The sequence below is a fragment of the Carassius gibelio genome, chromosome A9, assembly GCF_023724105.1.
Source record: "Carassius gibelio isolate Cgi1373 ecotype wild population from Czech Republic chromosome A9, carGib1.2-hapl.c, whole genome shotgun sequence".
NCBI lineage: Eukaryota > Metazoa > Chordata > Actinopteri > Cypriniformes > Cyprinidae > Carassius > Carassius gibelio.
Window position 1 is genome coordinate 14,622,564 of NC_068379.1, and position 24,703 is coordinate 14,647,266.

A 24,703-nucleotide genomic window follows, 5' to 3' on the forward strand; every position below is an offset into this window, starting at 1 on the left:
TTTTGCTGTCTCTGAGCAGCTTCTTTTTTCTCTTTCTGTTGTTTTCAACCTGTCAAAATTTTCACACTGTCGAGATCCACACATTCTCCCTGAACTGTTTCTTATTATACTTCACATTTTTCTAGCTCTGTTCAGATATAGTTATTGGTATTGCGTGCAAAGGCAAAAATCACTTAAATCGTAACCTAACTCCTCCTGCACTGTTTGTCTTTGGGGCATAAATGATACATATCCATGAGGTTGAGTAAAAATGTAATATTACTTTATAGCAATATTTAAAAAAGATATATATTTATTTTTCAATTTGGGACATCTGAGCCATATCTGGGGACAAGAGACCTTGGCTCTTTTGAATTGGCACTGTAAGCAGTGCCTTAGCAACCTCAGAATACCTTGGCAACCACATGGCCACACTCTGGGAATAACCTGCAGCATTGTTTCGACAGCTTTTGCACTGACATTTTCTGCAGAAAATGTAAACAATATTTCCCCCTCATATTCCAACATATCCCACCTCTTGCGGCAGGACGGACTATTAAGAGTTCCTTACAAATGGCCTGTGATTGGACATCAGTCTCTCTCTCTCACTTTCTATTTAGTTGTTTTTCACCTACCTTTTTTTTTTCTTTCCGGTTGAATAATTTATCTCCGCTTCTCCATCTTGCCTCTACTAGGTCAGTCCCTCACATCCATTAGCATAAAATACATCTTTTACTTTGTCTCAGTGTCTCTGTAAAGGATCTCTCATAAAGTGCTTCAGCCTCCTGCCTTGTTGCTGCCTCATTGATTTCTTTGGCTCTCACTCTGATTTTTGAACCAGCTATTGCAAGAGGCAATTTTCAGCCGTGTCACTTGCGTGTTCATACCTCTCTCTTGTAAACCATCACCTCTGCATCTGTTCCCCACCCCCAGTCTCCTCTAAAGACCTTCCATTATGGCTTTTGGTAGTCGTCTCCTGAACATTTGCTCCCTGCTAGCTCTCTCTCAGCAGGCTGAATGCAGAACTGCTCGCTAACCTTGGCAGATATGAGCTGTGACAGTGCTAATTGGCTCCTCCCTCACTCGTCCATGATACTATGTACAGCAAATGTACAGTATATACTCCGCTGCCTCCTGTACACATCATTCCTGTTCTCCCTGGAGTTGTGTCCTGTCTGTTCCCTAGATGGATTAACAAGCTTTAATTTCTCTCAAATATTGTTCACAAATCTGTCTAAATCTGTGTTAGTGAGCAGTTCTCCTTTGCCGAGATGATCCATCCACCTCACAGGTCTCACCAAATACTGACTAGATTTCGGACCCCCCAATACAGTGAAACTTCAAATTTTAGAGTGGGCTTTTATTGTGTCCAGCCTAAGGCACACCTGTGCATTAATCATGCTGTCTAATCAGCATCTTGATATGCCACACCTGTGAGGTGGATGGATTATTCTGGCAAAGGAGAAGTGCTCACTAACACAGATTTAGACAGATTTGTGAACAATATTTGGTAGAAATAGGCCTTTTGTGTAAATACAGTAGAAAAAGTCTTAGATATTTGAGTTCAGCTCATTATAAATTGGGGCAAAAACAAAAGTGTTGCATTTATAATTTTGTTCAGTGTAGATAGATAGGCCAACAGATATAGATTGAAAGACTGGGTGGATGTATACAGATGTTCAGATGTCATAGATACAGATTAGATCTGTAGACAGATTAAATGGCTGAATGGACAGACAAATAGCCAGATATAGATAATTAACATGGATGGATAGAAGAACAGATAGAAACTGGTAGATACAGTAGATACAGATATAGAAATAGACTCAAACTCCTTTTACCCACTTGACCATCACAATTCAAGGTCAGCTAACTACGAAACCATGGCTCCAACCTAGTGCCTTTTTTTAAATAAATATCTTTAGTGTTTGTGTCCATGTCTTCAATATTTCTATGTTTTAATTTCTACAGCTCTCTCCAACAATTCAACACAGATTGTTTACATGTTCTGTTGTAGGTTCCCATTACGAGCCATTACTGGCACAAATGACTCCCAGCCTGTCAAACACTCACACTTTACACACACTCACTCTGCAGAGTCATTAGCTGTGTCAAAGTGGAACACACACTCTATGGCTGTGTTTATAAGTGATTAGGTGTGTGCTGGGGTGTGTCCACGCTGGATAAATGCCCGCAAAAACATGCTTACTTGCACATTTTTATTGTAATGAGGGTCTCTGTCAAGCCTGAATACACTTTTATAGCAGCATTCGGGCACATTAAAATACTGAGCTTTGAACAGAGTAACCAATACTGAGCAAGCAGAATAAAAGTAAGAATCATAGCAGGCCTGTCTTGGCTCTAGTTGAATTCATTTTCACAAAATTAGAAGTTTAAAGGGTTAGTTCATTCAAAAATGAAAATATTGTCATTAATAACTCATGTCGTTCCAAACCCGTGAGACCTACGTTCATCTTTGGAACACAGTTTAAGATATTTTAGATTTAGTCCGAGAGCTCTCAGTCCCTCCATTGAAACTGTGTGTACGGTATACTGTCCATGTCCAGAAAGGTAAGAAAAACATAATCAAAATAGTCCATATGACATCAGAGGGTCAGTTTTTGAAGCATGGAAAATACATTTTGGTCCAAAAATAACAAAAATGACGATTTTATTCAGCATTGTCTTCTCTTCCGTGTCTGTTGTGAGTGCGTTCACGACGCTGTTGATGTATGACACTGCAGTGACGCTGCTGACGTGTTATCTTTGTAACTGGGCGCACCAGAAAACACGTCAGCAGCGACACTGCAGTTTTTTGAATGCGCTCACAACAGACCCAGAAGAGAAGACAATGCTGAATAAAGTCGTCATTTTTGTTATTTTTGGACCAAAATGTATTTTCGATGCTTCAACAAATTCTAACTGACCCTCTGATGTCACATGGACTACTTTGATGATGTTTTTCTTACCTTTCTGGACATGGACAGTATACCGTACACACAGCTTCAATGGAGGGACTGAGAGCTCTCGGACAATCTAAAATATCTTAAACTGTGTTCTGAAGATCGGAACAACATGAGGGTGAGACATTAATGACATAATTTTCCTTTTTTGGATGAACTAACCCTTTAAAACTAGGATCTAATTAGACCAGTTTTGTAATTTTGAAGAATTTAAAAATCTCACTTATCTAAAGATAGTAGTGTATAACTACTAAAAGTAAATATTGTGAAAATCTGAATTCTCAGCTCCCCTCGTCTTACCTTGTTTCTCTCTCTTGCTCTGCAGATCACACCTCAGTAGGTGGACTGGGTGATAGTTTCTATGAGTACCTGTTGAAGGCCTGGATAATGTCTGATAAAACGGACACAGAGGCACGCAAGACCTACGATGATGCCATCGAGGTGAGGGCTCCTGGTTGCCATGGCAATTAGTGTGGTGTTTCGTGCTGCATCATTAGTTCATTCTCTCTCTCTCTCTCTCTCTCTCTCTCTTCCTACAGGCTATCGAGCGCCACCTCATCCGGAAGTCCAACGGTGGCCTTACTTTCATCGGCGAGTGGAAAAACGGCCACTTGGAGCGTAAGATGGGTCACCTGACTTGCTTTGCTGGGGGCATGTTTGCCCTGGGGGCTGATGGGTCGCCGGATGATAAAGCTGGACACTATCTGCAGCTCGGAGCAGAGATTGCACACACCTGCCATGAAAGCTACGATCGCACTGGTTAGTGAATAAGATGGAGATGGAGGGTATAAAATAAACGCATTAGATCTTTGGACTCATTTCTAGCATGGTTTTGTTGCCATGGTAACACTACAGGTTATTTTCAGAGTATGGCGTTTCTGTTCACACAACTTGACTGAAAGACATTGATGGATTGCAGCTCAGACACAACAAGCTCTCCGAAAGATAGTTTCACGTTTACAGCACCATGAGAGCCAAAGGTTGAACTACTAGTACTAAACGCATAAACCTTTCATTGTTTGCAGTGCTGAAGCTCGGTCCAGAGGCCTTTAAGTTCGACAGTGGGCTGGAGGCAGTGGCTGTGAGACAGAACGAGAAATACTATATCCTGAGGCCTGAGGTCATCGAGACGTACTGGTACATGTGGAGATTTACCCATGATCCCAAATACAGGCAGTGGGGCTGGGAAGCTGCGCAGGTCAGCATCTTTCCATTCATACACATTTGGTCATTTTACTTTTTTTTTTCTTTTTTTTACTGTAATATGTATCTTTTTAAAAATCGCTTTAGAGATTCCAATGGAGATTTGTGGTTAATTGGAAAATCCATTTTTACTGAATAGTGAATATTGGATGAATATCAAATGTATAAAATATCCTCATAAAGGAGTGCCTCCAGCTAAATATTGGATTTTTTATTGTAGAAACTGCTTTCCAAGATTTTCGATTACTTTTTGCCATCATATAATAGCGAATTTAAGTGATAGCACTGGATGACGGCAATGATTTAAACCTTTAAAAGCCCTTTTTAAGTGCACTTTCCAATAAAGGTCCCATCTATAATCTCATGTAATCCCTCAAAATAAATAGTTATCCATATTTCATACTCTGCATTTAAAAAGTTTGGATGCCTGTATTCAATAAACATCACAAGTGTTTCAACGTTGGCAAAAACGGTTTGGGATTTTGTTTTTATTTGTTTCAGATTTTTAAAATCTGCCATTTATTGGCTAACGGCCTTTTTGTTCCAGCCAGAACTTCAATATCAGTTTAACTCAGTTTAACGTAAGATAAGAGTCTCAAGTGGTGCCTGTGCAAAAATCACCAGCTCAAAGCTAGGGCACAGGGAACACAAACAGGACTGGTATCTCGAGCCATCAGGGTTCAGCTGGATATCAGAGACAGAATAAGGTCAGACAGTGTGTGTGCGGCACAGGATGTTCTTAGGATCTAAACCCACATCTCATCTCTTTGGTATCCATCTGTAGTCCCAGTCGCTCTATCTGTGGCATCTTTTTGCTGCTCGTAGTAGTCATGTTACTTATCCAACTTTATCTGTTTATCACTGTTTTTTAGATCTATCCTTTCCTCTATTTTCATGTTACTCTTATTCGGGTGAGATCTGGGCTGTGTAGACCTGTAAGGAATGTGTTTGTGTTTTTAAAGTGCTCTTGAGAATGGATTGTCATTGGGTTCTCTCTGATTGGGTGTCATTGTTCTGCCGGTACAGTACTGCTTCACTGCAGTTGGGCTTCTTTTGATGAGCCGCTGGGTGCCTGGGCTCTTTCTTTTCTTCTCTTCTTCATTTTCACCCATTTCTGTAAAAGGAGAAAGAGAACAGAATAAAGCTCACTTGTTCCCAGTCACCGAAATTCCATTTTTCTTTTAATTTGATCGTTTTCTGTGTCCAGCTCTCTCTCTGTGCCCAGTTTCTTTCCAGGATCCCAAGAATCTCTTCTCTTTGTGATCGTATCAATGTTCTTTGTGCAGATAAATGGTATTATGTTTATCAGTTTGGAGTCCACTCTTATCTCCGGGATCGGTTAAGAAAAACAAAACATGTCATTCATCAATTAGATTTAAAAATATGTTTTTAGTTGTTTACATTTCTTTATTTTATATATTTTCTAGGGCCGGGACTTTAACGCGTTAATTGAGATTAATTAATTACACAAAAAATAACGCGCTAATTAAGATTAATTAATTACAGAAAAAAAATTCCTGCATTTTTAATAACTTATTTTTGCACCGCGGAACGTTTCTCACTGGATGCGTTTCGGCGGACCGATTATACTGGAGCACCAACAAGTGTTCGCATATCACCGCAGCACACATCGAGCCTCAAGTATCACCTCAACGCAAAACATAGCAGCTAGCGTGGACTTTACACTTTATGTTGAACTATGGCCTCTGAAGCAACAGAGAGATGTTTTCTAATAGTCAGGGTTTCCAATGTTCTGAATGTAATTGACAGTATTGTGTTTTACTTAAAAAACACTTTACAGAAGGTTCCAGCACCTATAAGCTTCCTGAATTTCTGAAATATACTATTTCTAAATTGTTTCTAAATATGCTATTGCTACACTTAATGGCAAAAATTGCACTGGTCTGCTAGACTTGGTTGAACAAAAATAAACTAATTTGTTGCTTAAGCTTATGTATTCGGTCATTATTCAATGGTATACAATAAATCCATGTGAAAAAAAAATTACTTCTCACTGTTCTCAGGTCAAATATTTATATGCGATTAAAATGCGATTAATTTTGATTAATTAATTACAAAGCCTCTAATTAATTAGATTAATTTTTTTAATCGAGTCCCGGCCCTAATATTTTCTTATTATAGAGTTTGATAGATTTGGTCAATTATTTTTAAAAGTTTGGCCATCTCTGATTTATTTACATTAAAAAAAAATACTAAAATCCATTGTTTTAAATGCTACACGTAAATTCAGGCTTCATGACAAGGTATAGGATTGAAAAAAAAAATGGAAAGGGATTTTGAGATTGGCTAACGGTTATAATTAGTGTTTTTAAAGATATTTGATCTAAATGGAAAATCGAGGAAATACGCTGCAAGTCTTGAGTGATTCTCTGTTGAATGGGTTCATCGGAGGCTGGTTCAGGCCAGCTGCTGTTGTGTTAGATCCGTGTGAGGTGAGTCCTCCGTGTAGCAGCTGTTTCAGGCTGATCTGCTCCAGGTAGGTGAACACATCATGCCATGTTTTCTTGGCACAGATGGCTTGCATCCCTCTTGCCTGCAGAGACTGGAACAGCACTAATGGAGCATTATTGGTTCTTGGAGAACAAGGCCAGAAAAATAGAGCGGCTTCATATATATTCTATTTTTGGCTTGTCATTACTGCGAGTACACAGTCATTGATTTGATTTTCAGTCATAAAGTGGCGATTAGAACAGGGTTTCACTTCATAAAGCACATACTGATCTTACCGAGCTAAAGCACAGGAAATGGAACTTCTGGAACTGAGCTAGCCTGAGTTACTCACCAGTTGGATGGTGACTTTATCAGAAAATGCAAGATATCATATGGTTTAATCAAATTTTAAGAACAATAGCCTGGTCCTCACTTATGTAAGATATGTGCATAATTCAAATCAAAGACATAGTCATGACTCGAGCGTCTTTTAACAACCATCAAACGTTCATCTAAGGTGCCGGGGTTTTCTTCTTTTCTCCAGAACATCACATTTGTGGAGAGATTTAGCTGGAATATTCAGTTGAAAAAGTAAACCAAAATTCAGGAAAATATAAACAATGTAGTTGTCATTGGGACATATTATATTATTATAATTATATGTAATTGTATAGATACACTACTGTTCAAAGGTTTGGGGGTGATGGTGTTTGGAAAATATACAGTAGCATAATACAGTAAATTAATGTTGTGAAATATTACAATTTAAAATAACTGTTTTATATGTAAATATAATTGAAAAAGTAATTTATTCTTGAGTTGGTAAAGCAATTTTTTTTCTACATCACTACTCCAGTCTTCAGTGTCACATGATCCTTCAGAAATCATTCTAATACACTGATTTTCTGCTCAATAAGCATTTCTAATCATTAGCAGTGCTTAATATATTTAATGCATCCTTGCTGAATAAGTATTCATTTATTTCCAAAAAAAGAACGAGAGCGAGAGCTCTTATTGACTCCAGACTTTCTCTGTGTTTTCTGCAGGCTATAGATAAATACTGCAGAGTAAGCGGAGGATTCTCTGGTGTTAAAGACGTCTACTCCTCCAACCCCACCTACGATGATGTCCAGCAAAGCTTCTTCCTGGCTGAAACGCTCAAGTAAAAATCATTTCCTTTACTAAAATACAATGTGCTGAAGCTCTGATGTTAAAGTTGCACTACTGTTTCAGTTCATAATGCTAGTACACATTATTATTGTCTATAAAACAATGAAATAATGCTCAGTTATTACTGGAATGGTTAACATAACAATGCAAGATATGGCTAACCCTATGCAAAACAGTGACTGTCAGCTAAACAAAGTGGAATTTGCAAAGTAAACTGGAGTGGAAAGACATTCCAGCGAGTCATTACTGCCACCTGCTGGTGTCAGTGAAACAGTTTCCCAGCACCAGATGTGTTTGAATTGTATACATCAGATCCATGACCCAGTTTGGTGCCAGTATCAACTTAAATGTATGAACCTTGCGTGTGTTTTTGTAGGTATCTCTATCTACTTTTCTCCAGCGATGAGCTGCTGCCTCTTGAGAGCTGGGTGTTTAACACCGAGGCCCATCCTCTGCCCGTCCTGCACCTGGGCAACATCACCCTGCCTGGCAGCGAGACCCAGCGGTAGAGCGGACTCACCCGGGGGGCGCTCTCCCCCTCGCTCGCCCCTTTTCTAAACACCTCCCTCCTTGTGAAAGACAGCAGCTGCCAGTGCAGAGGAGAAGAATGAACTGTACCTCCCGGACTGTGAATCAAGGGACTGCAGTGAACAGAAGGGACCAGAACAGACCCATCTCTCTTTATCTATGTCTCTCTCATATATTCTCTGAAGGACAGACTGCTGGATTGATCGTGTCTCTCTCTCTCTCTCTTATGGCCGTTGGTCTGACATGTCCGTACACACTGTACACGCATTAGCGGACTAAATGACCTTCTGAAATAGTGGTGTGTTTTTCACTTGGGGAAGGATTTTAACAAGTTCATTCACTCGTTCTTTTTTTTCCTTCTCTCTCTTCAATTTGGTGGCATTTCATATCATCAGCTCAGTGCTAAACCACTTAAAACGATGGATATATGGTTCTCTGACCAGACCGCCTCTTTCTGAGCTGGGCTCCTGGAGATGCCAGATGTTGGATGTGACCTCCCGTGAAATCTTTCTCCAGCCAAGGCTGAATTTAGGCCAGAAGCACCCAGGAATGTTCTTTTCTCCAGCATTTCTCTTTAAACAGTCTCTCCGGTGTCTCTTTAAGGTTTTCGGGTAAAAATGGACAAATGCTGCTATCGAACAGTTGCTGCCTGTGACACAGTCACCACCGTCATTCCAGAAACCTGCGTTTTCTGCATTGTTCCAATCCCATCTTTTTTTTTTTTCATCCATTGTGAATGCCCGGAATGTCATTCATACTGCATTCTGAAATATGGATGGGCTGATGTTTAACTTTGCAGCACTTGAGTAACTGTAACTTGTGGGTAAAAGTCACAGTGCTTTAGATGCTAATGCTCATGGCCATCACCATTTGTTTTCATTTGTCGATAGATCAGACCAGATTCTTTCAACAGTCACGATTTACCACAAACTGTAGCCAACAAGGTAGAGATTTATATATATGGGGTTTAGACTTGATAAAATACACTGTGTGCCCTTTACAAGACACCCAGAGTAAACAGAGCACAAAAAACTGCAAGGATTTTGAATATAATTTCATAACAACTAAGCCTGTGACATATGATGTTTTAGACCTGGGAATACTCTTGAACTGAGGTCAAAGACTTCTTTTGGTCATTCCGGTTTCTGGATGTTTTTATTAGTCAAATGCATACTTCTGAATATTTAATGTGAAGTTTAACATGACTTATTCAGTCCCGGGCTGTAAACGCTCTGGATGTCCCTGGACATGTTTTCTGAAACACGGTGGTGGCAGAAAGGGAAACAGATTTCTGATATCAGATGATTAAACAGCCTGCAGCCAACATCAAAGTATTTAGTTTGATTCGATTTGATTTATTTTGTTTAATTGACCTTCAGTCAATATTGATTCAGTCTCTTTGGAAGATGTGCTCCTCTTCATCCTCAGAACGTTTCATGTAGTTGACCAGAGATGGAAAAGCTAATTATTTGATCATCTTGGGTAATGAAGAAACTGTGAGAATCAGTCGGTCGAAAAGACTGGAGGATCACTGATGGGATGCTGGGTGTCATTGATCAGCTTCCTTCTCTTTTTATCCCATAATTTCAGTTCCTGTTTGTAAACCTCTGGTCCCTCTGGTCCCAGTCTGAGGGAGATGTCCTCTCCTCCTCTCTAGATGGCAGCAGCGCTGTCCGGCTGCTCCTGTGCGTCTCATTTCTCTTTTCTTTTCTCCCAGTAACATGACTTTGACTAATGACCAAGCCAACACTCTTCCCTGTTGTTGCTGGGTGAGTTTTGACAAACTGTCTAATGTATTTGTATTTTTACTGAGAAAAATAAAATAAAATAAAAAAATTGTAAATGTTTAAAATGCCACACAAATTCAATAAAGATTAAAAAAAAGTGACCGGAATAAAACAAAACAAGCTTTTATTGTCAGGTCTTTTCTTGCTGATTCCTATAAAAGACTTGCAGGGGATTTTATAGTTGAGTTTCATAGTTTCCAATTTCTAGATCTAAAACATCTCTCGACTTTCACGTTCCTGTTATGAATATAATTTCCCGTTCATGTTCACTTAGGGCTCAAAGAATGAGCCGCATCGTACCACAGGATTGATTTGTACAGTGTAATATATTATAAGAGACAAACAATTTATTATAAATATTGATGCTTGACATATGGAAATATGCTCCTGTGATCTCTTAAAAAAACATGTTTTTAATTATTCACCCATAATTATGAATGAGTGGAAACATGGAAAATCATTGGTCTAAAGCTCTAGTGACCCTGTGCAACTGTTCTTACACATAGATAGAATCTAGCTACAGCATGTACATTTCAGTTATTTCAGTATTCATGTTATTGATAGAGGCTTTATCTATTTTAAGGCCGTGCTCCTTTACTCTTGGCAGCGCACGTTGATATTATAGGTCATGGTGAACTGGTCCTGGCACATTACCCCGCTCTCAGTATACACGTCATCACCATTGCAAACAGTATTTCACACGTGTGAGCTTGTTATTCCCTCTCTTTTGCAGACGCAGCAGATTTGAGGGCAAACATGAGGAATGTCCGTTTGTTTGTTTGTTTGTTTGTTTTTCTAAGCTGTCCTCTGTCATTGAGCTGTCTAGTCTGACCGCAGTATGACAGGACAGGATGGATGGATGGCAAAAGCAGGAGGCAGAGGTCATGAGCCGGGTGTCATTTGCCCTTTTTCAACAGTCCCTAGTGACACAATGTGACCCCGGAGTATCATCTGCTGAACAGACGCTGAACTATGACGGATTTCTCCTTCCACGCATGCACTCGGGTCCAAGACTCTATGGAAACTAATGGAAATGCTTGTTTTTTTTTTTGTTTTTTTTTTTTACATTTTCCTAATTTAATAAAAAATAAAAAAATAAATTAAAAGACTCCAAAAAAACCCCCTGATCATCATGTTATCCAGCATGATTTGAGAATGATACAAAAAGTATCTTGTGCTTCAGCGGAAGCAAGAACAAATGTTGATTCTTATGTACAGAATGGGATTCATCATGTCTAGTTTAGGGTCAACTTTGACCCTAAACTTTTTTTTTTTTCTGTTTAAAGCAATGAGTGATAAGCCGGAGACTCTGGCATGTTGCAAGTGTGCACTGAAAAAAAAAAGCTCCAAGGTCACTGTGAACCAGGTAGGTCAGTTGGCAGCTTTTTCTAATGATAGCCAGCGATTACACACACGGAGAGAGGGCTCCAGGGCCACTGGTTCATGAGAGACTTGACTTTCAGAAGAGCATATGGAGCGCCAGTTGAAGTTTTCTGACTTGAAATATAACTTCAGTTTCAGTACTCTAACATACCCCTTGCTGAAAAAGCACATTTATCTATTTTCAAGAGAAATGGAATAACTGCATTTTGTCATTGGTATATCATCCTGTTGGTTATTTTACATACTCCTGTGTCTGCCTGCATCGAGTGGCTGTTTGTGTTCTTCAGGTTAGCGAAAGGGAACTGTGAAAACAAAAGATCTCATTACTTCAAGCAAATAATGTGCTAGAGTGAGGCTGTCAAATTGAATGTTGCATATTTGAAATATCTTTACAAATATTTTCTCCCCTGGGTGTGTTGTATTTCTGTGGTATTAAACACATTTTTAAAATTCAAATTACAACATGGTCACAGCCGTATTTGTTATATGTGCCAATATTATTCCTGTCTGATAAGCTAAATAAGATGTTTGTTGTCTGATCTTGACTCCTCAGGGCTGTTATTATAAAGTTCTAACAATGATGAGTCTTTTAAGTGTGTAATAGCTCTAAACTGGTTTTGCTTCAGCACTCAGATTTCAATTGGACAGGTGGCGACCCAAGACCGTACCAAACTTTTGTACAATTTAATGAAATGTAATAAAAAATTTTAAAAATATATAATATTTTCAAAAGTATTTAAATGCTCAGTTATGAATTCATAAATATTACGTTTTTGTGGTGTTGCGCCACATGATACGGTCTTTACAACCTTATATAATTTTGTCTTGTCACAATGTCAAATTTTCTGATCATTTAAGAGACATCTTAACCTTGACACAGTTATGAGGGTCTACAGGGGTTCTTGCTGTGATATAATTTCCTGTTTTTCTGGTGTGTTTCTTTTCCACCTCATTCCAAACTACTTCAGTACAAAAAAGTACAAACTATTTTTTTTTTTTACAAGAATTTTATTCTTTTTTTTTTATCAGGTGTTATTTATTACTTGCATTTTAATATATTTTTGAATAAATTAATACTCTGGCCAAAAAAATAATGTCATATCATTGAGCCATCGGCCTGATTTAATAGAAAAACAAATTCCCCCAAAGAAATTAGAGTTCTGTCATAATTTACTCTCCCTCAAGTACTTTCAAACCTGTATGACTTTTTTTTTTTCTGTGGAAATGTCAGTTTCTTCACCCCCTTCTAATGCACTGGAAGTCAATGTGCACCAAAACTGCTTCATTTCCATCATTCTTCAAAATGTATTTTGTATTCTGCAGAAGAAATGAAGTCATACAGATTTTGATTGACATGAGTAAGTGGTGACGGTATTTTCATTTTGGAGTGAACTTTCCCTTTAGCTACTGCAGCTTCTACCAGCTGACAGCTGAATTTGTCCAGCAGCTGAGAGCCAGTGCTCTGTCCATCTTTTTGGTATTAAACAGACCTCTCTTCTGAAGATGCATGAGACCCTCTGTTTTTTATGAGATACGTTTTTTATGAGCTCTGAATTTGAATCAGTATATCACCAAGAGTTTCTGATGTCACAGGAAAGAGGATTATGACGGTCTCCGTGAGTCATCGAACTGATAGACAGGGGAAAAACAATTGCGTGGATGTCCACAAACGTAGTGGAGTGTTTAATCTGTTAATGGCCCGTATGTGCGTGTACACCGCCTCCAGTGTGTTTAATGTGTTAATGGCCACTGGTGAACCATCCGTGGCATGGACAGTGAGTCATTTCCACTTGGCGCGGAGCCCAGCTGCAGCAGGTGGCATTGCCACTTCTCATACAAACTAAATGACATTCACCTTTGAACAAAACACTGCTTAATGCTTAATTTCTACTCGATTCAGTGCTCACTGTGAGGTTTATTTATTCTATTAAGTCCATCTGGGAAAGAAATGCTTGCTTAGCCTCCTAAGACTTCATGTATATAAGATGTTTCTCAAAAGACATTAACCATGATGTTTGGTGGTTTATTTGACGGATGCTGAAAGAAACCTTGGTTTGACAGTTCAATGTGATTGTTCTCCGTTTAGCAAATCCAATAAGGAATTGACAGATCATGGTTCAATTTCCAAATAATTCAGAAACTTTTATGATTTAAATGTATTAAACTATTAATTAGTCTTAGGTGTGACTTTCTTCTGAGCTTTTATGTGATGTTGGCAAACATTTGTGATAAGAGCTCTAGGGTTGTTGAAAGGGCAAATAACGCCCGGCTCATGACCTCTGCCGCCTCCTTTCGCCTTCTCTTTTTCTCTTATGGTTATGACTCGTCTTTTTTTTTTAAAAGGTCATCAAGTTGTAAAAAAAAAATTCAACTAAGAAAAACGTACTAACCAGTTTGTGCTGTAAATAATCCAGATGCTCTTAGTTTGACATTAGTTTCCTTCACTTATATAGCACTTTCATGTCTTTCATGCTTCATCCTCATTTTAATATGTAAATGCATCCATCCTGTTTGGAAAAGCCTCATGCATAATTGTGGAACTGCAAAAACATCTGAAACAAAACCTTCATATGAAGTATAAGCTTGACTAACGTAAAACTTTGCTTTGCTGTCAAGGCTGGAATTTTAGTCAAATGTATAAAATATTGTGCAATTATTCTCTAAAACAATCTTTAATGTTGATTGCTGTGTGTGTATGAATCAGAGGCTCCCATCATAAATGTCAGTGGCTCGGGGAATAGCATCTTTTTTCATATAATTGTTTTCTTATCTCATATAATAATAGCAACTCCTCACTATTGACGTTATGTAAGATTAACACAAAACTGTTAGGACAGTCCCTCAGATCCAGTTTCTAATTCTCTCTCTGTTGCCATCTCATTCTCTCTTTCTCTGCCATTCATAAAATTAATCGTGGTTCAGAGACCCAGCAGACAAAACTGGAGTTTCCTCACACTGCAACTGAGCAATCTTTTCCTGTTTCGCTTTCTCGTGTAATTTATACCCACATCATTGCTAAGAAAAGATTCAGAAGGAACCTACAGACCGGAATATCCCTCCCTCATCTTTCCTCTGGAGGCTGCAGGTCTGTTGATTTACTCAGCAGCTTCAGCGACATGCTGTATGTGCTGATGCTGTGTTTTCCCCAGTCATGCTTCTTATTTTCCTCTCACCATCTACAATTTCACTGACACTCACCACAGCGTGGCTCATTCTTTATAGACTAAGTGTTAATTTATGAAATAATTATTTGAGTTTTTTGCAGATCCAGCTTTTCCAAAACAAATATTAGCTAATTAGTGTCTGTTTTCTCAGTTAAGACGGACGCCACCTACAAAAGAGCATTTGTGTGGGGGCATGTTTTTGAGGGCCAAATTTCCTTACAAATATAGTGAATCCATGTTCAGAATAATTTTAGAAAAGGTCTTTACAATATCATTTTATAATAAATTGTTTTGCTCGTACTTTACTGATACTGAAAAGAACAGACCTGTCACCATGTAAGGGTAAGATTGTCCATAGTTTAACAAGAACTTATCACATATGTAGATATTTCTGCAGTATAACCTACCAGACTACATTCTTGAATATTTTAACACTTAACAGAATTTCAGGAGATTCACAGATGCTTATAAATGCAAGCTACAACACATCTCCTGCACCCAGCCCAGAATTTTTGTTCATTTTCAAATGAAAAAAATATATAGGCCTATATTTTGTTTTAACATGTGAGCTCATTATTTACCTTTATTACGCATTAGCGAATTATTTAATTTGTTGTATAATTTCCACTCTGACAACAAGAAGAGGCTGAGGATTTTTAATATTTTAACTGATAGCCACGTTTACCTGACGCACCTCCTGAAAACGAAAATCCTGAATATTCGAAGTAATCTCAAACCTCATGTTACCAAATGTGTTCGAAACCTTCAAAAACCGGACGTCAAATTCGACACGTGCCTGTGGTCGCCTGGCAACACGAAAACCTCTTCAGCCAATCACAGGCTTCGCCTGGCGCATTGATATCAGCGAATAGAACGCCGTATGTTTTTGAATTCCATATAGAGCATTATTCTATAAATGTGTTGAATTGCGAGGCTTAACATGGGAGTGATGGTAAGTAGATTATTTATGACTTTATCTGTTAAATAAAATAAATATGTTTATGTGTGTGTTGATGGCAAGGCTTCAGAAAAATAGTGCGCAGTGGAGGTGCGGAGAAGCAGGTTGTTTAGTAGGCAGTTATAAGAGAGCGCGCGTGGTGTTCCTCAGAACTGAAGCTCGGGGGTTTGACGACGGAACGGATGGATGGAGGTGCTGGTGAGAAACCTTGTTTGACATCCACTACTTTGTGCCGACCACGTTGCTGAGCACTTCAAGAGGATTTCCTGAAAACAGTAGGTGGACATAATTCTAATTCGATACCATCGCGTTGGATATCTGTGATTCGTATGCAGTCGGACGGTTTACATTAAAGTTTGCTTTTTGGATTTAATGCATACTTTGTATTTGGTTTGCTTTGTTTGAACGCTGATCTCGCGCAGTTTTGTGGCATTTTGATCTCACGTGCGCTGTTTTAAAAGATTGTTTTTATCTATATGTCGTACTCTGATTAAATAACTCCTTTTGATTTTCAACTAAATGCGTTGTGTTTGTAACATTTGTTCTTCTGCTTTTATTTACTTGCGTTGTGGTTATGATAAAATGTATAGTGTTGAGTTCGGGTGCAGACCGCCATGTATCTTTATATTAAAGTCTAATACGTAAAATTCATCATATTGGAACCAATAATTTCTTTATTATTCCGACATAAGATACAAATCAAAAATTTCTAACACGTTTATTTTCAAAAAATAACTTCCCAATAGCATATATTGTCCTTCTAAGACTATGGATATGTAAAAAAAAAAAAAAAAAACTTTATGTAGTTTACTTTTATTTTATTTAATCTTGTTGTATCCTTTAAATTCTTCATCCGGTTGTTTTAAAATGATGATGGGAATGCTATACACATTCTATAGTGATATTCTGACCAGATATTTAAGCTATGAATGTAATTTGGTTTAGACGTGTCTAAGTTTTGGTGTGCGTGATTGCTCCGTGCTCTTTTGGGATTGATTTAGATTTTTTTTGATTGGGGATCACGTTAAATTAATTGAGGAGCAGCTGAGTGTGTCACTATAAATGCTTCAGTTTCTGTTTGGAGTTTGTTCGGCCTTCTAGAAAGCCTGTGAATCATTGTTAGCTTTTCTGTTATGAGAGAGTGGTGGTGAACCTGTTGAACATTGTATGCAATTCAGTTCAAGTTTATTTGTAAAGCGCTTTTTACGATACTAATCATTTAATAATATTTTACAGAAAACTAGGTTTCTACAATGTTTAGTAGTAGCTTTTCAGTGTTGTCTGTCAGTTTATGTGCATATGGCAGAAGTTTTCAGAAAAATCAATACAAGACGTAGTCAACCAGACAATGAACACCATTTACTGCAATTATTATATGATGCAATCACGCTTGTTGCAATATTTGGTAGTTCTATATGTTGTAATGTTCTTTAAGTACACCATTTTTTTATTTAAATTGAAGCTAATTATCTAACTAAATATTTACTCTAGATAGTTTTAAGAGATTTTTTATTTTGATTTTTTTTGTTCCAGGAAACTGCATAGATTGCAAACATGGCCTCAGTCTCATCCAGCAGTGAAAGTGAGTCACAAAGTGTGCTTACCTGGGATCAAGTGAGCCGCTTGAACGGCGTGCTGATGGAGGCCGTGCCAGTTCACGGACGTGGCAACTTTCCCACCCTGGAGGTCCGGCTGAAGGATATCGTTCAGATGGTTAGGACCCGTCTGGAGCTGAGGGGCATCACGGTCAAAGATGTACGTCTGAATGGCTCCACCGCCAGCCACGTACTGGTGAAGGACATCGGCTGGAGCTACAAAGACCTGGATGTCATCTTCAGGGTAGACCTTCCTCGGGAAGAGGAGTTCCAGCTCATTAAAGATGTGGTTCTGGGCACTTTGTTGGACTTTCTGCCAGAGGGGGTGAACAAAGAGAAGATCACTCCCATGACGCTGAAAGAGGCCTATGTCCAGAAGCTGGTCAAAGTGTACACCGAGCAGGATCGTTGGTCCCTCATCTCGCTGTCAAACAACAATGGCCGCAATGTGGAACTTAAGTTTGTGGACTCGATCCGGAGACAGTTTGAGTTCAGCGTGGACTCCTTTCAGATCATTTTGGACTCCGTTCTGTCATACTATGACTTTTCTGAAAACCCCATGTCCCGGCACTTCCACCCTACTGTGGTCGGGGAGAGCGTGTACGGCGACTTTTCTGGGGCTCTGGACCACCTCAGGAACAAGCTCATCGCCACCAAACGGCCGGAGGAGATCCGTGGAGGTGGTTTGCTCAAATACTGCAACCTCCTGGTGAGGGACTTTAAGCCCACAGATGAAGATGAATTTAAGGCCCTGGAGCGCTACATGTGCTCCCGTTTCTTCATTGACTTTCCCGACATTGGTGAGCAACAGCGTAAACTGGAGGCTTATCTGCAAAGCCACTTTGTCGGTGAGGAGAAGAGCAAGTACAACTACCTCATGATCCTGCGACGGGTTGTGAACGAGAGCACCGTGTGTCTCATGGGACATGAGAGGCGGCAGACGCTTAACCTCATCTCGCTGATGGCGTTTCGGGTGCTCGCCGAGCAGAATGCCATACCTGATGCATCTAGCGTCACCTGTTACTACCAGCCGGCTCCGTACGTCAGAGACCTGAACTTCAACAACTACTATGTGGCCTCTTGTAACCAGTCCATTCCAACTTGGTTGCCTTGTAACTAAGACTCAAAGATGCTTGTTCAACAACAAAACCCATGAGTTGGCCAGAGAGCCGGATGTGGCAGTAAGGGATGTTTCCCTCTGTAGGCATAAAGGATATTTAAAACGACAAGCGTTTCCTTTCTTTTGTTTTCTTTTCTTTTAATTCCTTCTCTGCAGAGGTGCCAAGACATTTCTGATTCAAAGTTATATATTTTAGTGAAATTTTTTTTTTTTTTTTTTTTTTAACTTTAATATTCTAAAGTTCCAGATATGTCTGCTCTCATCTCTCTCTGTCCCTGGCTTAAGAGAATAACCTTTTTTTTTGTTTTCCATATTGAAGAGAAACAATTCCCATAGTGCCTTAATATATTCTAACCTTAAAATGAAGGAAGATTCATATTGGGACAAATAAATATTTTTCCTGTGTGTTACAAAATAAAAAGGCCAAAAAAAAAAATAAAAAAAATAATGTTCTTGGAAATTTGGAGAGGAAAATAAAAAGTTAAAAAATTGAAAGAAAAAGATAATGAAAAATGTGAGCACAGGTGAAATAAGTTTTTGTTCGTTTTTTGGTACACTGGTGGGCAGCTAAATTCTTTTTGTTCTCGAATAGAAATGTGAACAGAATCATGTTACAGTATTCATAGCAATGCGCTTTTTAGTTTGCTGTGTGAATGCATAAAGATGACTTGTTCTACCATATGTTTTTGAGAATTTGTGCCATTTGTAAACCTGTTCGGTCTTGCTAGTTACATCAAAGGTGAGACTGAAATTTGAATTTGGTTGCAGCATGTACAAAAATATGCTTTTTCCTTTCCCATAGAGCAGAGAGGGCAGTTAAACGGTCTTTTTATGAAGACGATTAATGAAGATCTTCAGCTCTAGTGGGTAAACCTTCCTTAATCTCACGTTAACATTGTTTGCGTTTAAGTGGGTAGAGAGGACATGTTTGTCCATGCAAGGTTCAGCTGTTGGACTATTTGTCCTCCTGAGCTTTTTGTGACCATTAGTAGACTTAGCACTGCTATGTGTAACAAGACCTCCTCCAGCTAACAGCCAAGCCAAATGGTGTCACAGCACTCTAAAATTATCCCTTCCTGCAGCTCTCGGGATGTGCCTTGAATGGACAGCATGTGGGGTGGAATTTTTAGTGGGGCAACTGTTTTTCCTTCTGACTGGCGTCACTGTAGATGAGGGGTGAATGCTGGTATGTCACAAAGCCTTTTCTGGTAATTGAGGTTTGAGAGGGGTTGCCGTATCTGCGGGATATACCCTTGCTCATTCACATGGACGTAAACGCATGTCAGTGTGGATTCCTTTCCAGTTTTGGATTTAATTGATGTTGCTGCTCATGAGATTTATTGGGCTTCGATGTCTCCTGTCTTGGTCCTTTGTCAGTGATTTTGATATAATGGCTCCATGGAACATTGCATTTGTCAGTTCCATGCTTTTTGTACGTCAGACCTTACTAAATTATGTGACTGTCTATTCTTGTCCTGGCCCCCCATCATGGCCCCCGTGTAGTTCCTCTTTCAACATTCATCTGTTCAGAGAAGGGTAGTACTCTGTTTGCTGCTCTTATGTAATGGCTGACAGCTGCCCCCTGCCCCTCCGATTTCCTCTTTGCCTCTACTCGCGTGCCACAGCTCCTGCTGCTTCATCCAGCAGATAACCATGAGCTACGTTCCTTCCTTCCCCTATCTGCACTCACAGACTTCTAGGGTAGAGCGAGACTGGGCACATGGCCTCCCATTTAGTGGGTTACACCCCAAAGCACATTGAGCTGGAATGGATTTTTACTATTGTTGTTTTTGTTTAGTATTTTGGCCAACAAGTTTTTTTTTTGTTTTTTTTTTTTTTATATCCTCCTCGCTGTTTTTGGGACATGCAGACTGTGGACCAATGTCTGAACCAGCAACGTAGCGCTTTTTTTTTTTTTTTTTTTTTTTTTTTTTTTTTTTTTTTTGTAGGGACCCCTTTTGGGTTTCGCATGAAACCAATGAAAAGACCTTGTAGCTACAATTTGGTGTCATTGAAGTTTTTGCTGGTCCATTTAAGAAGGGCAGAGGAGGATGCATGACATAATAATTCAAGTCCTATTTAAGTCTCCTGTCACACCTAGCTTTTTCTTATTGTAGTTGTGTAGTCATTCCAGTTGTTCTAAGTCATTGTCACGTCTTTTCAATGTCACCCTCCTAACAAAAGCAAGTACTGTGCACTACACCGCATTCTCAGAATCCAAAAAGGCCAAATTGTTTAAATGCTTGTCAATGAATGCACTTTACAGGCCTTGTGACAAGCTATCAGGTGCCCTTTTTTTTGGTGTCTCAGGGACATGATAAAGGGCTACGGTGTCTCTTGAGGGTAACAACTCTTCCTGAAAAGTGAAACCGTTTGAAAAGCATTGTATTACTAAGGAATTTAAAGTAAATAAAATGTTAGCTCATCAGGAACAAGTACTATTATTTCAGAACTGGTTTTCCTTTGTGTGAGAGTTTGTATGATGTGTAGTGGTTGGTCAACAGAATCTCACCTTGATCTGTCTTTTTTTTTTTTTTTTTGGATCATGTATGAAAATAAAAAAAACATGTCGTTTTTTTTTTTTTTTTTCCTGTTCTGTGTCCCCCTCTGTCAGCTGTAATTCTATATCCCCCAGTGTTATTTTATTCAGTAGACAATGGTGTTGGAGCTTTTGTAACTCTGAATGCATCTGTAACTGTGTGTAGGGGAGGTTTATTGGATTTGGACATGCTTGTCTAAAGTGCAAGTCTTATTGATGATTCGAGGCCTTTTTGAAGCCCTTTTGCGACGTTGCAAAGAGTTGTGGATTTCAGCAGATTTTGTTTACGTTTTTCTGTGATTATTTGTCGTTTGTCTGTGAGGATGCTAATGATTGTGAGTTTAAAAAAAAAAGTGAAAAATGGAAGTCGCACTATTATTTTGAAATGGTTATGTCGGTGTGGTGACTTATGATGTAGATTCATTATGCCATTTTGTTTCTCAGCACTTTTACCTCACTGTAATTTTCCTTTGAATGGAATTGAGAATAAGGAAAATGTGTATCAAGGGGAAAAATAAAGTATTGAAAGCCCATTCTTTTTTTTCATGTTCTTTTCTTTGAAAATAAAAATATAGTATATTATACTATAAATATAAAAATACTAAATTTCTCTCTAGTAAAATGTATGAAATCTTTCAACTTCAGTGATTTATGACGGTGGATTTGCTGCTTGAGATTGAGGAACACTTTCTTCCAGTGTTTTCTTGTAATTGTGGAGACTGATAGTTTGAAGTGTTTGAATTATCTTGGTTCACTGAGGTGTTCATTCCCAAGGGCTCTCGGGCTGCTGTGCAGTTCATCTCACTGCCCTTAAAAGCACAAGTATGAATCAGCAGTCTCTGTTCTCTGAGGCTGATATACACACTGGGTTAAACTTTCAAACCTTTAGGGAGCCTGTAACCGGTACATGTATTTGATTTTACATTTATTTGAAAATGTTGAAAGCCTGTTTATTTGCCTCTCTTTCTTGACCACATGTCTCTATTTATCCTAACACTATTCCAGTAAAAAACCTCTAACGGTGAATGGAAATTCCTGGACCTGTTTCTGCTTACAGATATTAAGGATCAGCTTGCTCACTATTAAGTGCATCTGACTTCCCCGTTTGGAAATTTAAATTGCATTATTTATTTGTTCACTTAAAAAATATAGTTAAAAGTAAATCTATTTCTAAATATCAGCATGTGTATCATGTAAAATCTATACATATGCTTCTAATGTGTTTTTATAATTTACTTAATATTTAAGTGTATTTATTTTAAGCTTTCTGCTTTGGCTTTTATCAGAGAAAGTAAAATTCTTAGTTGTGATGCACATTACAGTCTTTCTTGATTGCAAACACCGAGTCATTTGGCACAATTTACCAAACCATTCACACAGTTCTTGGAACAAAGACACATTTCTCCAAACCCATTTCACATGCTCCAATTCGCTCAGTTTCCTGCAAAACTTTACAAAAGAATGTCATCCTTTTGCACAGGTTTAACAGTGTTCTCATTCAGAAAACACAAACACAATATAACTAACCTCAAGAATCACAAAATGAACTCAAACAGCACACATTTATCCATGAGTGAATATTCAGTAGCAAACTGATGACACCGCAGTCAGAATCTCAGATTTATATAAAAAGGAGCACATGGGATTATTGTATGTGATTCAGAAAATGAGTACTACCAGTGGGGGACAAAAAGGACGAAGAGGGGGAACGAGAACTGGTTCAAAATAAATGTATTCCTGATTAAATACGCAGCTCACCATGTTCTTGTGCATGAGGACAGTTGGTCTACAGGCTTTCAGTACTACTTACAGATCAAATATAACGACAGAACAGTAGCAGTACTTCAGATGAGAGAATTTTTACTTTTTATAAATAGGTACAGTAAATACTGAAGCCCTCAACTCAAACTCATACTGTACCTGCTGAACTGATTTGTAGCAAAGTACTTTACATGTACTATTTATTTGCAGAACTAAGAGATGACTCTATATCCTGTTGTGTGTTCATATGCAATTCTTTGGTATTTGACCTTTTCATCTATTGTACTGTAAGATCTCTTTACAGCAGTGCAATAAAAATAATCTTTTCAACTTTATTTCTTTATAGCTTCGTAAAATCGTAGACAAGTACACAAAAATATATAATCCAGAATATACAGGAACATAAAATACAACAGAACCATAACAATACCCATATGTTCACGCGCACCTAGAGAAATTCTGAAGAACTCCCCCGCCTCAAAAGCCAAGCTGAACAAGCAGAGTCTTAAAAACCTCTATAGAAGAGGTCAACCAAATATAGAGTGGGAGGCTATTCCACAATTGAGAAGCAACTACTGAGAAGGCTGTGTCAAAAGTTTTGCTGATCTTAAGGTCCTGGCTGATGTAAAAAAAATCCTAAGATTACTAATATATACTGGTGACAAGTTGTGGAGTACTTTAAAAACCATTAATAGGATTGAATCTGTTTTTCAAAACTAAGGGATGAGTTGATTATAATAGCCATTTTTTCTTCCTCACGCTGTCTTGCACAGTTATACCCAAGAGAGAGGCTATCACATCTTTCACTTTTGGTGGGCCAAATATTACTATCTCTGACTTCCGTTCATAAAGCTTAAGGAAATTATTTGAAAGCCATATTTTGAGCTCATTTACACAACCCAGCAATGCCAAACAACTGTGTATCATCTGCATACATATGATATGATATATTGAAATCTAAAAAGCTTGAAGTACTGAAACTACCTAGATGTAAAATGATACCAGATTTCCAAAATAAGGTTTTTGACCTCATTAGTGTGTAAGACTATGTTGTAGTGTGTGTCATGTTTTAGGACAAAATTAGTTTTCGTTTTTCAGCAAGATTGAATAGTTTTGAGGGGAGAGCTTCATTTTGACCTGAAAATAGGAAGTATGGGGAATTGGGTGAGAAGTTATGGATTTGTGTTTAGTTTCGAGAAAAGGAGTCATAATTTCAAGAATGTGTTTCAGCAACTGAGAACAACTGTAGAAAAAAAAATTACAATTACATTTCCATGGTTCCGTTTAATTGTACACACTGAAAATGTTGTGGGCCGGATTGTTTTTACAGTTCACTTGGTAACATCTGGAACTCTCCCATATTCCATGCACTCCAATGAAAGGTAAAGACATGCAGGTGTGTATGTGTTGTTGATCACCAAAGGCCCAGGACGGTTAGAGCTCATGTTCCCACTAAGTCCCGGTGCTCAGTCACTGGAGGCCAATGCCAGAACAATAATGAGTGAAAATGGCTGGCCAACAATGACTGATTTCTGGAACAGTGCTGATAGAAACATGTATAGTGAAACAATGAAAGCACAGCACACAGCACAATCTTTACAGCGGTACCGCACATTATCTAGAGAATCCCTCTCTCCATTCTTTCCAGTAGGACTGCTATCATTTATAAGAGACATATGGCTGAGAGAAAGTTCCCTGTTTGAAATAACCAGCCGTTCTACATAAGGGCCATTTGATTAGGCAGAGAACAGCCTGTGTGTTGCAGAAAACATGCCAGGTTTGTGTGCACACAGAGGTTATGCTGGGGAGAGCATGTGTTTCTTCATAATATTTATGCCTCTTGTCAGATCAACTTTTAATTAGTCCTAAATTTTATTTCAGTGAACCATTACAAGACTATAAAAGATGAATACTGAGACTTTCTTCCCACAAAACTATCAATCAAGCTGTTGTTGTGTTAGTTGTTCTCAGGACCCACTGTGTTTTTGAGGCAAAAATGAGATAAGAGTTCTGTAATTAGTATGTGGAACGAAGAAAATGTCTGTTTCCCAGGTTATAAATTGTATGTAGTTAATATGTAATGGTTACTGGTCTGCTCCTGT

At 38.5% G+C, this 24,703-nt stretch overlaps 2 protein-coding genes across 3 annotated transcripts in view; both read left to right on the forward strand.

Annotated features, from left to right (window-relative positions):
• LOC128019693 (mannosyl-oligosaccharide 1,2-alpha-mannosidase IB) overlaps positions 1 to 10,201 on the forward strand; it is a 76,711-nt gene extending 66,510 nt beyond the window's left edge. For both annotated transcript variants that reach the window (XM_052605814.1, XM_052605813.1), the window contains 5 exons: positions 3,268 to 3,383; positions 3,482 to 3,701; positions 3,968 to 4,140; positions 7,643 to 7,758; positions 8,143 to 10,201. In XM_052605814.1, the coding sequence (XP_052461774.1) occupies positions 3,268 to 3,383; positions 3,482 to 3,701; positions 3,968 to 4,140; positions 7,643 to 7,758; positions 8,143 to 8,275 (758 nt within the window). In that variant the 3' untranslated portion in view covers positions 8,276 to 10,201. The remainder of the gene's footprint in view (positions 1 to 3,267; positions 3,384 to 3,481; positions 3,702 to 3,967; positions 4,141 to 7,642; positions 7,759 to 8,142) is intronic.
• A 5,502-nt stretch (positions 10,202 to 15,703) lies between these two features.
• LOC128019694 (terminal nucleotidyltransferase 5C-like) lies at positions 15,704 to 21,373 on the forward strand. Its single transcript, XM_052605815.1, has 2 exons — positions 15,704 to 15,861; positions 17,120 to 21,373. The coding sequence occupies exon 2, from the start codon at positions 17,141 to 17,143 to the stop codon at positions 18,299 to 18,301; it is 1,161 nt and encodes a 386-aa protein (XP_052461775.1). The 5' UTR covers positions 15,704 to 15,861; positions 17,120 to 17,140; the 3' UTR covers positions 18,302 to 21,373.
• The last annotated feature ends 3,330 nt before the right edge of the window (positions 21,374 to 24,703 follow it).